Here is a 17,115-nt window from a genome sequence, read left to right on the forward strand (position 1 = left end):
AGCCAGGGTTGCATGCCAGGGTTGCCATGTCCTCGGTTTTACTGCTAAATTGAGCTACTTTTGAAAATTATGTCACGGTTGACAATGTATTGGTCGCGGCTTGTGGGCAACTTCCAAGTTGAGTGGTGCAAAGGGAGTTTTGTATTGGGATGGTACAGAGCGGCGTGTGTGTGTGTACTGCTGAGACAGAGAGCGCTGCAGCTGATGCAGGCAGATGAGTCACGTCAGTGTGAGGAGGCCAGCACGTCGTGACAAGTGACGTGAGATTCAACCAACGACACTAGCTAGCTACATACTCCTCCCTCAAAAAATGTTGTTGCCTCTTTTCTGTTTCCTCAATGCCCCCAGTCCTACGAATCACTACAGCCAACAAAGCAAGGAAGAGAAACTGAGAAATTGTAATCCAACAGTTTCAGAGATACTCTCTGGTTATGTAGCTAGCTAGCTAACATTTGCCAGAAAGTTGAAGTCAGAGGAGAGAGAGAGAGAGAGAGAGAGAGAGAGCTATGAACAGTGGTGCAGAGTTGAGGCCAGAGGAACCGGTTGGATACGCTCGCAGTTCTACCGCCAGAATGCCAGGTAAACGCTAGACACAATTCTACCGTCAGAATGCCAGGTAAATGCTAGACAGAATTCTACCCTCAGAATGCCAGGTAAAAGCTAGACACAATTCTGCCGTCAGAATGCCAGGTAAATGCTAGACACAATTCTACCGTCAGAATGGCAGGTAAACGCTAGACACAATTCTACCGTCAGAATGCCAGGTAAATGCTAGACACAATTCTACCGTCAGAATGGCAGGTAAACGCTAGACACAATTCTACCGTCAGAATGCCAGGTAAATGGGTAAAATATGGCTGAAAAAAGAGCAAAGACTGGGAAAGAGCAAAGACTGGGAAAGAGAACACGGTATAATGGAATTAATTCAGAGCATCCCAGGAGCTGACAGAAAAGCTTCCTGTAGGCAAATCAGAAATCCAAGCCCACCACCACTAGATCTTATTTCTCATTCACAAATGGAGAAACACAAGAGAAATGCTGCTTTGTTTTCTAATGCCAGGACATCGTTTGACACAGGAACTACATATGGGAATAACTCCGTTAATTCTTCCGAATCTAAGGCGCTTCTAAACTGACATAAATTTTTTAAAAGATAATCATACTATTGGTCATTTACCTATTTGATTTAAAAAAATATAGGACCCCTTTATTTATAAAACAAATATATAACAAATGTATTTAATAAAATATTGATTGTGGCCTTTACTACTATAGCCCATAGAAACACATTGAATAACACATTCATAAATAACAAAAGGGACAGTCAAAAAAATGTATCATAAGAAGCAGAAGTTGGCACGTCGATGGTACGGAATTCAGACGGGTCTCCTGATACTTGTGGGGGTCGTGGAGCAACATGGAGAACACCAACGTGTTCGTGAGAGTCTCCTGATACTTGTGGGGGTCGTAGAGCAAAACGGAGAACACCAACGTGTTCGAGAAAGTCTCCTCTTTCCAAGGAGTTATAGTTTGTAGGTCAAACCAATCGGATGCTACAGATGTTTACCTGAGAAGACAGATTTTCGGGATGTCTCATGGTCTGGCACACACCACTCTAGCTCTGCCACCTTTCACCTCATATGCGGAGGTGTGACAATGGTGGATGTGATTGACACGCATCCAATGCCACTCCAGCATTGCAACTGTAGATCACTTGGGATGTTTTGTTGAAGACATTGCAAAGAAAGGAATCAATATTCACAGAAAAAAAATGCACAGCACTCCTAAATGCAGTTACAGGGCCTGCAGTGCATTAGGAACCAATAAAGGACATTGGGAATGTGTCTTACTTATTGATTACTGATGAAAGTACTGATGTCACTACTAAGAAGCAGCTGGGTGTTCTGGTAAAACAACACAGCAATAAACTATTTCAAATCATAAGCACATTTGGAGGAATAATAATCATTCCAGCTGCTGATTCACTGACCTTGGCCAATGCCTTGTTCAAGTTTCTTGATGACAATAAACTGCATCGGTCTGGCCATAGATGGCTGCAACACAATGTGCAGCAAAAACAGCTCCGTCCTGACAAAACTTCAAGAACACAATCCGTATAATGGCTACATTAAATGTGTTTGACATTCCCTGCAACTATGTGCCTCCAAAGCAAATCAAATCAAATCAAATTTATTTGTCACATACACATGGTTAGCAGATGTTAATGCGAGTGTAGCGAAATGCTTGTGCTTCTAGTTCCGACAATGCAGTAATAACGAACAAGTAATCTAACTAACAATTCCAAAAAAACTACTGTCTTATACACAGTGTAAGGGGATAAAGAATATGTACATAAGGATATATGAATGAGTGATGGTACAGAGCAGCATAGGCAAGATACAGTAGATGATATCGAGTACAGTATATACATGTGAGATGAGTATGTAAACCAAGTGGCATAGTTAAAGTGGCTAGTGATACATGTATTACATAAGGATGCAGTCGATGATATAGAGTACAGTATCTACGTATGCATATGAGATGAATAATGTAGGGTAAGTAACATTATATAAGGTAGCATTGTTTAAAGTGGCTAGTGATATATTTACATAATTTCCCATCAATTCCCATGATTAAAGTGGCTGGAGTAGAGTCAGTGGCATTGACAGTGTGTTGGCAGTAGCCACTCAATGTTAGTGGTGGCTGTTTAACAGTCTGATGGCCTTGAGATAGAAGCTGTTTTTCAGTCTCTCGGTACCCTGCTTTGATGCACCTGTACTGACCTCGCCTTCTGGATGACAGCGGGGTGAACAGGCAGTGGCTCGGGTGGTTGATGTCCTTGATGATCTTTATGGCCTTCCTGTAGCATCGGGTGGTGTAGGTGTCCTGGAGGGCAGGTAGTTTGCCCCCGGTGATGCGTTGTGCAGACCTCACTACCCTCTGGAGAGCCTTACGGTTGAGGGCGGTGCAGTTGCCATACCAGGCGGTGATACAGCCCGCCAGGATGCTCTCGATTGTGCATCTGTAGAAGTTTGTGAGTGCTTTTGGTGACAAGCCGAATTTCTTCAGCCTCCTGAGGTTGAAGAGGCGCTGCTGCGCCTTCTTCACGATGCTGTCTGTGTGAGTGGACCAATTCAGTTTGTCTGTGATGTGTATGCCGAGGAACTTAAAACTTGCTACCCTCTCCACTACTGTTCCATCGATGTGTATGGGGGGGGTGTTCCCTCTGCTGTTTCCTGAAGTCCACAATCATCTCCTTAGTTTTGTTGACGTTGAGTGTGAGGTTATTTTCCTGACACCACACTCCGAGGGCCCTCACCTCCTCCCTGTAGGCCGTCTCGTCGTTGTTGGTAATCAAGCCTACCACTGTTGTGTCGTCCGCAAACTTGATGATTGAGTTGGAGGCGTGCGTGGCCACGCAGTCGTGGGTGAACAGGGAGTACAGGAGAGGGCTCAGAACGCACCCTTGTGGGGCCCCAGTGTTGAGGATCAGCGGGGAGGCGATGTTGTTGCCTACCCTCACCACCTGGGGGCGGCCCGTCAGGAAGTCCAGTACCCAGTTGCACAGGGCGGGGTCGAGACCCAGGGTCTCGAGCTTGATGACGAGCTTGGAGGGTACTATGGTGTTGAATGCCGAGCTATAGTCGATGAACAGCATTCTCACATAGGTATTCCTCTTGTCCAGATGGGTTAGGGCAGTGTGCAGTGTGGTTGAGATTGCATCGTCTGTGGACCTATTTGGGCGGTAAGCAAATTGGAGTGGGTCAAGGGTGTCAGGTAGGGTGGAGGTGATATGGTCCTTGACTAGTCTCTCAAAGCACTTCATGATGACGGATGTGAGTGCTACGGGGCGGTAGTCGTTTAGCTCAGTTACCTTAGCTTTCTTGGGAACAGGAACAATGGTGGCCCTCTTGAAGCATGTGGGAACAGCAGACTGGTATAGGGATTGGTTGAATATGTCCGTAAACACACCGGCCAGCTGGTCTGCGCATGCTCTGAGGGCGCGGCTGGGGATGCCGTCTGGGCCTGCAGCCTTGCGAGGGTTAACACGTTTAAATGTCTTACTCACTTCGGCTGCAGTGAAGGAGAGACCGCATGTTTTCGTTGCAGGCCGTGTCAGTGGCACTGTATTGTCCTCAAAGCGGGCAAAAAAGTTGTTTAGTCTGCCTGGGAGCAAGACATCCTGGTCCGTGACTGGGCTGGGTTTCTTCCTGTAGTCCGTGATTGACTGTAGACCCTGCCACATGCCTCTTGTGTCTGAGCCGTTGAATTGAGATTCTACTTTGTCTCTGTACTGGCGCTTAGCTTGTTTGATAGCCTTGCGGAGGGAATAGCTGCACTGTTTGTATTCAGTCATGTTACCAGACACCTTGCCCTGATTAAAAGCAGTGGTTCGCGCCTTCAGTTCCACACGAATGCTGCCATCAATCCACGGTTTCTGGTTGGGGAATGTTTTAATCGTTGCTATGGGAACGACATCTTCAACGCACGTTCTAATGAACTCGCACACCGAATCAGCGTATTCGTCAATGTTGTTGGCTGACGCAATACGAAACATCTCCCAGTCCACGTGATGGAAGCAGTCTTGGAGTGTGGAGTCAGCTTGGTCGGACCAGCGTTGGACAGACCTCAGCGTGGGAGCTTCTTGTTTTAGTTTCTGTCTGTAGGCAGGGATCAACAAAATGGAGTCGTGGTCAGCTTTTCCGAAAGGGGGGCGGGGCAGGGCCTTATATGCGTCGCGGAAGTTAGAGTAACAATGATCCAGGGTCTTTCCACCCCTGGTTGCGCAATCGATATGCTGATAAAATTTAGGGAGTCTTGTTTTCAGATTAGCCTTGTTAAAATCCCCAGCTACAATGAATGCAGCCTCCGGATAAATCGTTTCCAGTTTGCAGAGAGTTAAATAAAGTTCGTTCAGAGCCATCGATGTGTCTGCTTGGGGGGGGATATATACGGCTGTGATTATAATCGAAGAGAATTCTCTTGGTAGATAATGCGGTCTACATTTGATTGTGAGGAATTCTAAATCAGGTGAACAGAAGGATTTGAGTTCCTGTATGTTTCTTTCATCACACCATGTCACGTTGGCCATAAGGCATACGCCCCCGCCCCTCTTCTTACCAGAAAGATGTTCGTTTCTGTCCGCGCGATGCGTGGAGAAACCCGCTGGCTGCACCGCTTCGGATTGCTTCTCTCCAGTGAGCCACGTTTCCGTGAAACAGAGAACGTTACAGTCTCTGATGTCCCTCTGGAATGCTACCCTTGCTCGGATTTCATCAACCTTGTTGTCAAGAGACTGGACATTGGCAAGAAGAATGCTAGGGAGTGGTGCACGATGTGCCCGTCTCCGGAGTCTGACCAGAAGACCGCTTCGTTTCCCTCTTTTTCTGAGTCGTTTTTTTGGGTCGCTGCATGGGAACCATCCCGTGGCGCTGGTTGTAAGGCAGAACACAGGATCCGCATCGCGAAAAACATATTCTTGGTCGTACTGGTGGTGAGTTGACGCTGATCTTATATTCAGTAGTTCTTCTCGGCTGTATGTGATGAAACCTAAGATGACCTGGGGTACTAGTGTAAGAAATAACACGTAAAAAAACAAAAAACTGCATAGTTTCCTAGCCGCGAAGCGAGGCGGCCATCTCTGTCGGCGCCGGACAAAATGTAGAATATATGGTGTCACAAATACATACATGGGTTTCCAAAGCCCTCCAGCAACTCTGGAAATATGAGAACATACAGTGCATTCGGGAAGTATTTATTTTTTATTATGTATATATGTAGAATGTATATATGTAGAATGTATATATGTAGAATGTATATATGTAGAATGTATATATGTAGAATGTATATATGTAGAATGTATATATGTAGAATGTATGTATGTAGAATGTATGTATGTAGAATGTATGTATGTAGAATGTATGTATGTAGAATGTATGTATGTAGAATGTATATATGTAGAATGTATGTATGTAGAATGTATATATGTAGAATGTATATATGTAGAATGTATATATGTAGAATGTATATATGTAGAATGTATGTATGTAGAATGTATGTATGTAGAATGTATGTATGTAGAATGTATATATGTAGAATGTATGTATGTAGAATGTATGTATGTAGAATGTATGTATGTAGAATGTATGTATGTAGAATGTATGTATGTAGAATGTATATATGTAGAATGTATGTATGTAGAATGTATGTATGTAGAATGTATGTATGTAGAATGTATGTATGTAGAATGTATGTATGTAGAATGTATATATGTAGAATGTAATGTATGTATGTAGAATGTATGTATGTAGAATGTATGTATGTAGAATGTATGTATGTAGAATGTATGTATGTAGAATGTATGTATGTAGAATGTATATATGTAGAATGTATGTATGTAGAATGTATATATGTAGAATGTATGTATGTAGAATGTATGTATGTAGAATGTATGTATGTAGAATGTATGTATGTAGAATGTATGTATGTAGAATGTATGTATGTAGAATGTATGTATGTAGAATGTATATATGTAGAATGTATGTATGTAGAATGTATATATGTAGAATGTATATATGTAGAATGTATGTATGTAGAATGTATGTATGTAGAATGTATATATGTAGAATGTATGTATGTAGAATGTATGTATGTAGAATGTATATATGTAGAATGTATGTATGTAGAATGTATGTATGTAGAATGTATGTATGTAGAATGTATATATGTAGAATGTATGTATGTAGAATGTATGTATGTAGAATGTATATATGTAGAATGTATGTATGTAGAATGTATGTATGTAGAATGTATGTATGTAGAATGTATGTATGTAGAATGTATGTATGTAGAATGTATGTATGTAGAATGTATATATGTAGAATGTATGTATGTAGAATGTATGTATGTAGAATGTATGTATGTAGAATGTATGTATGTAGAATGTATATATGTAGAATGTATGTATGTAGAATGTATGTATGTAGAATGTATGTATGTAGAATGTATATATGTAGAATGTATGTATGTAGAATGTATATATGTAGAATGTATGTATGTAGAATGTATGTATGTAGAATGTATATATGTAGAATGTATGTATGTAGAATGTATGTATGTAGAATGTATGTATGTAGAATTCAAATTTAAACTAAATAAAAAAAGCTAATATCACCTTTACAAGTATTCAGACCCTTTACTGAGTACTTTGTCGAAGCACCATTGGCAGCGATTACAGCCTTGACTCTTCTGGGTGTGAAGAGAGAGTGATGGGGAGTGGAGAGGGTCCCACAGTGGGTAAACAGACAGTGGAATGTGCCTGTTTTCATTTTGGTATACGATGTGGGACACACACACTCACTTACACACTGACTGGATGATGAAGGAATCATGTGTAGGGGGTCTAAGTTCTGTCAGACAGACTCAATACTAACTCTTCCAGCATGAGTAGACACTACGTAAACTTTATTGGATTGTTCATACAGACGTATTTCATCCTGACACATTATAAGAACACTAATATTAACAAAGTAATATAGTGAAGGAATAGCAGGAAATTCATGTTTCAAAACAGAATGGACATTCCCATGTTGAAATCACGATTTGAGTAAGTGTAAGTTCATATTTGTCCATCATGTTTCTTAATGGTTTCTAATTGGACATCATGTGTTTCTTGGTGGTTTCTAATTGGACATCATGTGTTTCTTGGTGGTTTCTATTTGGACATAATGTGTTTCTTGGTGTTTCTCTCTGGTCTCAGAAGGATGATGTAACACTTTGGAGCAAACAGACAGAACAGCAGCCCAAAGCTGGAGGCCAGGATGGCAAAGATCTCTACAGCTACTGTGTACTTCCCAGGAGAGCTGACGTAGGCAGGGATGAAGGAGATCCACACGGCACAGAAGATCAGCATGCTGAACGTGATGAACTTGGCCTCGTTGAAGTTGTCTGGGAGTTTCCTGGCCAGGAAGGCTAACAGTAGACATAGGGAGGCCAGCAGGCCGATGTAGCCCAGCACCAGAGAGAAGCCGACCACAGAGCCCACCTCACACTCCAGGACGACCCTCGGCCCCCGACCCTCTCTGTCCCCCCTCTCAGCAGGTCGGGGTGGAGCTAAGGCCAGCCACAATACACAGATCAGCACCTGTGGAAGGGAACGGAGGTGGAAGGAAAACGCAAGCACAGTTATCACAACAAAAAATAATATGGTCAATGAAGGAAACAACTATATTCCCATAGAATATAGTAAAAACTAGATGTTCACCTGGATGAGTGTGCAGAGTGAGATACCCATCCTCTGCTGGGTGGGGCTGAAGTATCTCATCAGGTTCTCTCCAGGCAGAGTGGCCCTGAAGGCCACCAGCACCACCACAGTCCTGCTGAGCAGACAGGAGATGCAGAACACAAAGCTTATACCAAACAGGGTGTGTCTCAGCATGCACGTCCACGGCTTCGGCTGGCCAATGAAAACCAGAGCACACAGGAAGCAGAGCTTGAGGGACAGAAGGAGCAGGAAGCTGAGCTCAGAGTTGTTGGCTTTCACCTGGAACGAGACAGAGAAAGATAAATTAGACTGAGTGATGTCAGAAATCATATGACACAATCGAATCTCTGTACCTCTATAAATGATCGTATGATTCAACTCACCAGGGCTGTGTGACGGTGGTAGAGGAAGGTGGCCAGGGCACCGGCTGTGAGTGTTGCCCCGGAAACTGAGATGACAGACAGGATGACGCCCATGGTGTCGCTGTAGGAGAGGAAGTCCACCAGCTGGGGGATGCAGGCCGTACGATCAGGGTTGGACCAGAACCGCTCTGGACACCTAATACACTCAACTGACCCTGATAGAGAAGGAAGAAGAATGAGGAGTCCAAATCAGGACCAATCAGGGTTGAGGAAAAATATGAATTGGAATCAGAACAGTTGATAGACTACCTGTTGTGTTGCTGATCTCTCCCTCAGCACAGGACAGACAGTCAAAGCAGCACACAGGCCTCCCCTTCTGTACCGCATGCCTGGTACCAGGGGAACAGTCAGCACTGCATACAGACACAGGGACCTACCAGAGGGGGGAGAGGAAGATCATCATCATCATAATCATCATTGCTATTATAATCATTATTACACAGACAGGCAGGCTGCTGGGCCCCTCTGGAGACTATGTCAGGAATATGACCACACAAATATCTCAAATTCAGTACCCCTGAGTGGCTCAGCGTTCTAAGGCACTGCATATCAATCATCAAGAGGTGTCACTACAGTCCCTGGTTTGAATCCAAGCTGTATTACATTTGGCTGTGATTGGGAATGTCTTCCGGGTTTGGCTGGGGTAGGCCATCATTTTAAATGAGAAGATGTTCTTAACTGACTTGTTAAAAAAAGATACTGTTCAGACAGCGTTCATGTGGACTTTCTGTCTGAGATACCATTCCCCTGTTATTTATTTGGTCTTCTTTATGTCTTTCTCTTTTCTGAATGCCTGCCTCAGGGTAATAAACTCAATAAATCTCTATCACTCACTCACTCACACACACAAACACACATGCACATGCACACGCTTATAAACGCAAACACACACACACACACACACACAGTGAAACTAAACTGAACAGTTCTAACCTCATCTCCGCTGCCCCCACCCCACACCACTTTATCCATGTCGATGTGAAACTGGTCGTCCGATCCCTCAGAGGACAGAAAATGTCCGACCTGGACAAACTCTGCCGTCCCCTCGGGGGTCACATGCCAGTTGATGATATCATAAGAGGCAGGCGGATCACCATTCATGTCGAAGTGGAAAGATTCCCCCACAGGAGTACTGAAGTTCACTCCCCTCAGATAATGAACAATCTCAAATAGAAAAGGGCATTGTAACAGGATTAAGAGTTAGAACCAGTTGTGGCTTTTGTTCATCAGTACTTAAACCTTACAAAGTGTTTTCACTGTATCACTGGAAACATTAGTGTTCTTAACTTTAAAACAGATCCACATGTTATTCTCACCTGGCTGGGCTGAAGCTTCCTGATATCAGGGCACTGTCCACCATTAAAGACTCCATCCCCTGGTCGACAGGCCATCATATCCTGTATGGCGTAGGCGATGGCGTACACAGCCTTGTACACATTGTAGCTGGCTCTCAGTTGAGACACATCAGCATACTGGCTCTCCCCCTCACCTAGGATTGACACTTCATTTTACTGAGATAACATTGGGAATCAGGACAAAAAACTGAGATTTAGGTGTAAAGTCTCCCTCACGTATGACCTCTGACCCAGTACACTGTCGCCTGGACGGCAGCGTCACACTGAGGTCAACCCCCAGAGAACACCCAAACATCTCCTCCCACAATTCCCTCAGGAAGGGGTCGGAATTCTGGTAGTCCCCGTCTGGATGGAGGCGTGTTAGGAAAGGCCCCAGGCCGGGAATGTCAGCTTTCTTCAGGGCAAAACCAATTGTCCCGGCAAGAGAGGGCATGTTTTTCGGGGAGGCAATAGTAGAGTAGGTGACCCAGGCCTCTGAGGCAATCCACTGCTTATCTGTAATGTTCTGACGGACAACCTCTTCCATCAGGGCCTGGAGAATGAAATTGTTAAAAAGATCAAGATAGTCAAGATGAAATGCAAGATTATCAATTAGGAAATGATGGTGTCTATAAAGGGAATCAAGACACGGTAAGACAAATCTGTGTTACAAATCATTAACAATACTCTGACTGGTAATTGCTCACCCCTGAATGACCTGTGAATCCTACAAATGCCACCACCACTCTGGCAGTGGATCCTCTGATGGTGTCCACAATGTGCCTGATCTTTCTCTTAGACGGTACCTTGGAGATGACCATAAGTGAGAGAAAGGTAAGAGAGTCAGAGAAAATCAGAGAGAGTGTTTCTATTAGATTAGAAGAGAGAAGGAGTCAGAGCAAAAGAGAGAGTTTATTGTCAGATCATAAGTGTGAGGTCGTACCTTCGGGAGGACCTCAGAGTAGGCGACACACACCCCAGATCCCTGGAGCTCTTGGAGAAGCAGCTGAACCCCAAACTTGCCATAGTCATCATCCTCTGATACTAGCCCTACCCACACCCATCTCTGCAGACGCAGAAGCGTGGCCATGCCCCGAGCCTGGAAGGCATCGCTGGGTACAGTACGGAAGAATGAGGGGTACTTCCAGTTGTCACTCAAACACGTACAGGTGGCTAAGTAACTCACCTGGGAGAGAACAGAGAGAGAGAGAGAGTCAAGGATAATTATAATTTGTAAAAGTCAGAGAGCAGATGGAGAAGGAATTAAACTTTAGAGAGAGTGAAATCTAGAAAGAGATTGAAATGTAACGTGAAAAGAGTCATCATCTCATCCCAACCTGTTATCCAACCCCTGCCTCACCATGGGTAAATCAAACGGCCCGAGGGTCTGTGCCACCACGATGGAAGCTGTGGAGCGGGCATCCCCGATGATGACGGGAACCTCGGGGGTTGTGCCACAATCTGTTTCCACCACGGAGGTCTCCTTGCCGGTCACCATGGCAAGGGCTGCCCCCAGGGTGGTGCCCTCTGACCGGCACGTGTCAGAAGCCAGGAACCCCAGGGTGAGGTTAGTCAGGAGGGCTGGGTCACGGTTAATCTCCTCCACAGCAAAGATCATAGTCTGGAGCCAGCGGTAAGCACGCTGTTTGAAACTGACAAACGGAAGAAAGGAAGAAACAGAGAGATAAGAGTTAAACTGAATACACATTACCTTCAGGTGGAAACACAATGACAAAAAGCTGTTATCACACAAGCTGCGTACATTGTACAGGTAGAATTTCCCTTAATGCTCCTGAACTCCTGCTCTGGTAGAGGGGCTTCCACATGGATGGGGAACAGGCCCCCAATGACCACATCTCCTGCCCGATAAACACTGCCCGAGACGGGCTTAGCTATCAGCCGACAAGCCCCCTCTCCACCTCCATCCAGACCCCAGACAGACCCAGGGACATGGAGACAGTAGAGCAGCCACAGCCAGCCCCAGAGGCTCATCACCTGGAGAGAGACAAGGCCGAAGACTGGGAGAGTTCTGTCACCTGTTGGAGAGAGACCAAACCAAGAACTTGTAGACAGAACACTCTGTAGACATAAAGACATGATCAAAAAGTGCTTTCAACGAAGATATACACCATACAACACAGACACCTTTAACCAGACATGAAAAAACAGCGATAGACACACAAAACCTTGTTCTACCTCCTCCCTACCTAGCAACAGTAAATCTTATCCTGATGAGACAGGCAGACAGAGAGAGAGAGAGAGAGGATGAGTGTCTGTCAGTCTGGCATCTCCTGCAGAGAGTGAGAGAGTGAAAGAGGTAGAGGAAGAGGAGAGACGGGGAGCTGCTGATATAGGGAGAAATGAGCCCCCGGCTAAAAAACAAGCACACAGCTACCAGGGGGTGCTTGTAGGGAGGACGGGGCAGGAGGGGGTTAATTGAGACTTGTTATTGGAGGATAACTTGGGGAGCAGGTAATTGGGGGTAATTGGAGAAAGCCTGTGAGGGTGATGTTATTGAAGGTAATGTGTAGTACAGGAGATACAGTATCTGTTCTTCAACAACATCTGATGGATCCATTCAGACAGATATTACATCATACTGTACTTTAAATTATTTTATTAATTGTGGCTAAATGGATTAGGGAGAAGGATAGCGAGTGATTGAGAGAGAGCGAGAGAGAGACAGAGAGAGAGAGTGAGATACAGAGAGAGAGAGAGAGATACAGAGAGAGAGAGAGTAGAGAGAGAGAGAGTGAGATGGAGAGAGAGAGAGAGAGAGAGAGATGGAGAGAGAGAGAGAGAGAGATGGAGAGAGAGGGAGAGAGAGAGAGAGAGAGAGAGAGAGAGAGAGAGAGAGAGAAGTCATGCAGAATAACAGCTCCTGACTTTTTATAACTTTCTGGTTGTTAAGAGTGAGATTAACACATTTAAATTAGCAATACATGTATAGGTAACCAAATTGTACAACTGAAGATCAACACAGGAGGACAAGATTGACAGAAAGTGAATTAAAAGACCAATCTTAACCTTGCTAGCTAGCCAAAATCAAATGTGCCAACTGTTTACTCCAACTGTTGACTGGTGGTAACCATGGCAACACCAGCAGCAGCAGACTGAGAGACTTTCCCCCCTTTTTTTGAATTTCAAGCAGAAATCAAATCAGAGAAGGGAAGAATCCATTTTAAACACAGAATTCTGAGGGAGAACCGGGATACTTTCTTTGCAGACTGTTCACACAACAGGACTGTTACAAACCTGTTATTTTACACAGACCACACAGACCACACTACAGCTGGAACCAGGCATTTCAGCTGTACCACAAAGAATGGCATCTGCAAGGGAAGGCAAATACACAGTTTTGAGGACAGCGAGAAGGACCAGGAAAACAGGTTCCTGCACCAGAACGGCACTATCATGGTCCAGGGCAGTGACGCTGCACTAAGCTCTTTTGTGCAGGACTTCCCCACCCTAAGGAAGATAGCGGAATCCAAAAAAGACAAGGACAGCCCCCTGACCTCTCTCCTCAGGCACCCCAACAGCACGAGCCCAGGCCCAGACCTACAACCACACAACAGGTCTATCCTGGAGCAGCCCCTCAGCTACACCACCTACAGCCCAGACACAGAGCTTCTACAGGACAGGATCAACCAGTGCAGGTCCCAGCTGAATAACTCTGTCTAGGAGCTGAGAGAGAGCCTTACCACAGCGCTTGAGGAGGTAAAAGCCACCATGAGGAGAGAGCTGGTGCAGGTAAAGAAGGAGATGTTAAAGGAGTTGTCTGTCATCAAGAGGGTGCTACAACAGATAGAGCAGACTGTAGAGACTCCTAGAGAGAAACTGCAGCCCCTCACCACCCCTAACACCCCCACTCACCCACCTCTACCCTCTTCATATATGACACTCATAGGACTTCATGTTACACAATAGATGTATGTTTTGTTTGATAAAGATCATATTTATATAAAAAAATCTCAGTATACATTGGCGCGTTACGTTCAGTAGTTCCAAAACATGGACACAAGCACACACAAACACACACACACACACACACCTATTGTACTCTGCTTCTAGGCAGAGTTGCAAAGAAAAAGCCATATCTCAGACTGGCTAATAAAAAGAAAAGATTAAGATGGGTAAAAGAACACTGACACTGGACAGAGGAACTGGTGTTTTGCGGGTACCAGTTGAGGACTTGTGAGGTGTCTGTTTCTCAAACTAGACACTCTAATGTACTTGTCCTCTTGCTCAGTTGTGCACCGGGGCCTCCCATCCCTCTTTCTATTGAGGTTAGAGCCAGTTTGCGCTGTTCTGTGAAGGGAGTAGTGAAGGGAGTAGTACACAGTATTGTACCAGATCTTCAGTGTTTTGGCAATTTCTCCCATAGCCTTCATTTCTCAGGACAAGAATAGACAGATGAGTTTCAGAAGAAAGGTCTTTGTTTCTGGACATTTTGAGCCTGTAATCGAACCAACAAATGCTGATACTCCAGATACTCAACTAGTCTAAAGAAGGCAAGTTTTATTGCTTCTTAAATCAAAACAACAGATTTCAGCTGTGCTAACATAATTGCAAACAGAGTTTTCTAATGATCAATTAGCATTTTAAAATGATAAACTTGGAATAGCTAACACCACGTGCCATTGGAACACAGTAGTGATGGTTGCTGATAAATGGGCCTTTGTGCGCCTGTGTAGATATTCCATAAAAAATCTGCCGTTTCCAGCTACAATAGTCCTTTACAACATGAACAATGTCTACACTGTATTTCTGATCAATTTTATGTTATTTCAATGGACAAAAAATGTGCTTTTCTTTCAAAAACAAGGAAATGTCTAAGTTACCCCAAACTTTTGAACGGTAGTGTAAAATATAATATAATACATAACATGTTTTTTTTTGCTTTTATCCTATTCATCTCAACTTCTTAACATTTAAAACATTTGTAGTTGTATTTCTGACTGTGCTATTCTTTCTTTTTGCAACATGAAATCACTATTAGTTAGCATGTGGAACATTCAGGGCCTAAACTCATCAACCTATCAGTCAGCATGTGGAACATTCAGGGTCTAAACTCATCAACCTATCAGTCAGCATGTGGAACATTCAGGGCCTAAACTCATCAACCTATCAGTCAGCATGTGGAACATTCAGGGTCTAAACTCATCAACCTATCAGTCAGCATGTGGAACATTCCGGGTCTAAACTCATCAACCTATCAGTCAGCATGTGGAACATTCAGGGTCTAAACTCATCAACCTATCAGTGTCATATATACATATATTCCTATACATAGGTCATATATCAAGCACATATATTTAGGTGGCCTTAGTGCCCTCAGGCTGCTTTAGAGGTGTTAGTGTTTAAATACTGGAGAGTCGAGACCAAATCACGGGCGCTGGACAGAGTGGATTTCAGTTGTAACAAAAGGCAGTTTTAATGAGTTAAAAGATATCTTGTCCCGCAGTTTTACGTGCACGGATCTAGTTCATTTAACTCGGTAAGGAGTCAGGTGAAAAAGAGACCTAGACATTGGTCACAGCAGATTTTATACATGGAATATGTAGGTGGAGTCTTGTCGTGTTGGTCTTCTGACTGGACCCAAAGGGTTGGAGGCGGGCTTTGCTCTAGCCAGAGCGGGCCCCATTGGTGCACAGCAAAGTCCTTTGCTCTTGGCACTCGACCAGTAGGGGGGGGTAGAGTGTGAGTGTACAGATGCTCATGAAATGTATGTGTGTCAAGGAAGCGTGGATTTTAGGGACTGGTAATGTCTGCTTTAGTCTCAGGTGTTTCCTGTTTATGCAGGAGTGCATGTAGGGTTCAATGTCAGTGAGATAGCTTGGCACTTCTAAGCTCGTTAGTGTTGCAGGCTGCTCTTTGTAGTTTTACAGGGGAGTGATGGCAGCTGTGTGTCCTTCGGATAATCATGTTATTGCACGTAGGCTCTAAACTTGACTGAGGACACTGGGCTCAGAGTTATCTGAGGGCATCCGGTTTAACCAAGTGTTGGCCTGCTAGTAGTGCTCGATATTAGAATTATTTACATAACAAATCCCCCTCTTCACATCTTATTAGACGTGAATAATAGAAATAAAATATGAAGCAACCAAACAATTTGGTAGGAATCACATTTTTGAGTCCCCCTCTTCACATCTTTTAAGACGTGAAAACTATAGCAGAAAGGTGGTGGTTCCATTCGTGGGTATACATAAGGTGGTGCTTCTAACCTTGTCTGGTGTGCATGGTGGGTCTGTAGGTGTAGTGCTACGTTTGGTGCGTGTGAGATTGAAGGGAGTGGTGCTAGGAATGTTATCAGGGATATGGGTTGGGGTGAGAAGGGTTGATGCTTTAGTATGTGTTTGTTGTTCTATTAACCACGTGAGAGTGCCTAAGGACACCCCAAAGATCAGTAGGAATATCACAAACAAAGGGCCAGATATCCCCAGCCTCACCCAGGGAGGGAGAAATGTCCCTCTAACTGGGCGAGGTTCCTTTTTCAGGGGAGGCGGAGTTTGATGCCGCATCACCTGAGGAAGCAGTGTCTTCATTTGGAATCGAATTTAGGCCGCTCAAATCAGCTCTGACTTCGGTCAGTGTTCTGGAAGGAGTTGGGGCTAGGGTGCAATGTGTAAGGTGGTGCCAAGGTGCGCCTGATTTACCTTTGACCTGGACTGAGTGTGAAGTAACCTCCTTCACTTCGTACGGTCCAGTCCACCTGGGTTCCAGCCACTTTATCTTGTGGACTTTAACCCTCACCCAGTCACCAACCTTTACCTTCAGTGGTGGCGTGTCCCCCGGCAGCTCCCCTTCCTGGACCTTGTGAACCTGGGTAGAGAGTGCTGCAGGGAGAACCGTCAGTTTTTTCACATAATCAGACATTACAATTTGTTGTACATCAAGGGCGGGCATATGACCTCCCTCCCTTGGTGGACCAGGCATGACTCTTCCAGGCACTTTTGCTATCTTCTTTCAGCTTTTGGTTTAACGTTCCACCAGACCTTGAGATTGGGGCCTGTACACGGATCCAAATCTGTGGGTTATGCCAAATCTTTCTTCCACCTGTCTTAGGTGTTAGTTATTGAAATGTGAGCCATTTGTC

At 44.5% G+C, this 17,115-nt stretch overlaps 1 protein-coding gene across 1 annotated transcript; it reads right to left on the minus strand.

Moving 5' to 3' along the window:
- Positions 1-7,473: 7,473 nt before the first annotated feature.
- Positions 7,474-11,727, minus strand: LOC109887237 (extracellular calcium-sensing receptor-like). The gene is made up of 10 exons (XM_031791450.1): positions 11,380-11,727; positions 10,963-11,205; positions 10,751-10,825; positions 10,257-10,572; positions 10,002-10,174; positions 9,619-9,849; positions 8,935-9,058; positions 8,647-8,840; positions 8,264-8,542; positions 7,474-8,143 (listed from the first exon to the last, which is right to left on the minus strand). Exons 1-10 carry the CDS (start codon positions 11,725-11,727, stop codon positions 7,715-7,717), a joined length of 2,412 nt encoding a protein of 803 aa, XP_031647310.1. The 3' UTR covers positions 7,474-7,714.
- Positions 11,728-17,115: the final 5,388 nt, after the last annotated feature.

This window comes from Oncorhynchus kisutch, linkage group LG15, assembly GCF_002021735.2.
Source record: "Oncorhynchus kisutch isolate 150728-3 linkage group LG15, Okis_V2, whole genome shotgun sequence".
NCBI lineage: Eukaryota > Metazoa > Chordata > Actinopteri > Salmoniformes > Salmonidae > Oncorhynchus > Oncorhynchus kisutch.

What these genes read in the sequence shown, in the direction of transcription:
- LOC109887237 (XM_031791450.1), bottom strand. Translation starts at nt 11,727, where the DNA reads ATGTGTATTCAGTTTAACTCTTATCTCTCTGTTTCTTCCTTTCTTCCG. An exon ending in GGAAGCTTCAGCCCAGCCAG is followed by an intron (nt 9,850 to 10,001) that starts GTGAGAATAACA and finishes TTTCTATTTGAG; the next exon opens with ATTGTTCATTATCTGAGGGG. An exon ending in CACTCTGCACACTCATCCAG is followed by an intron (nt 8,144 to 8,263) that starts GTGAACATCTAG and finishes TCCCTTCCACAG; the next exon opens with GTGCTGATCTGTGTATTGTG.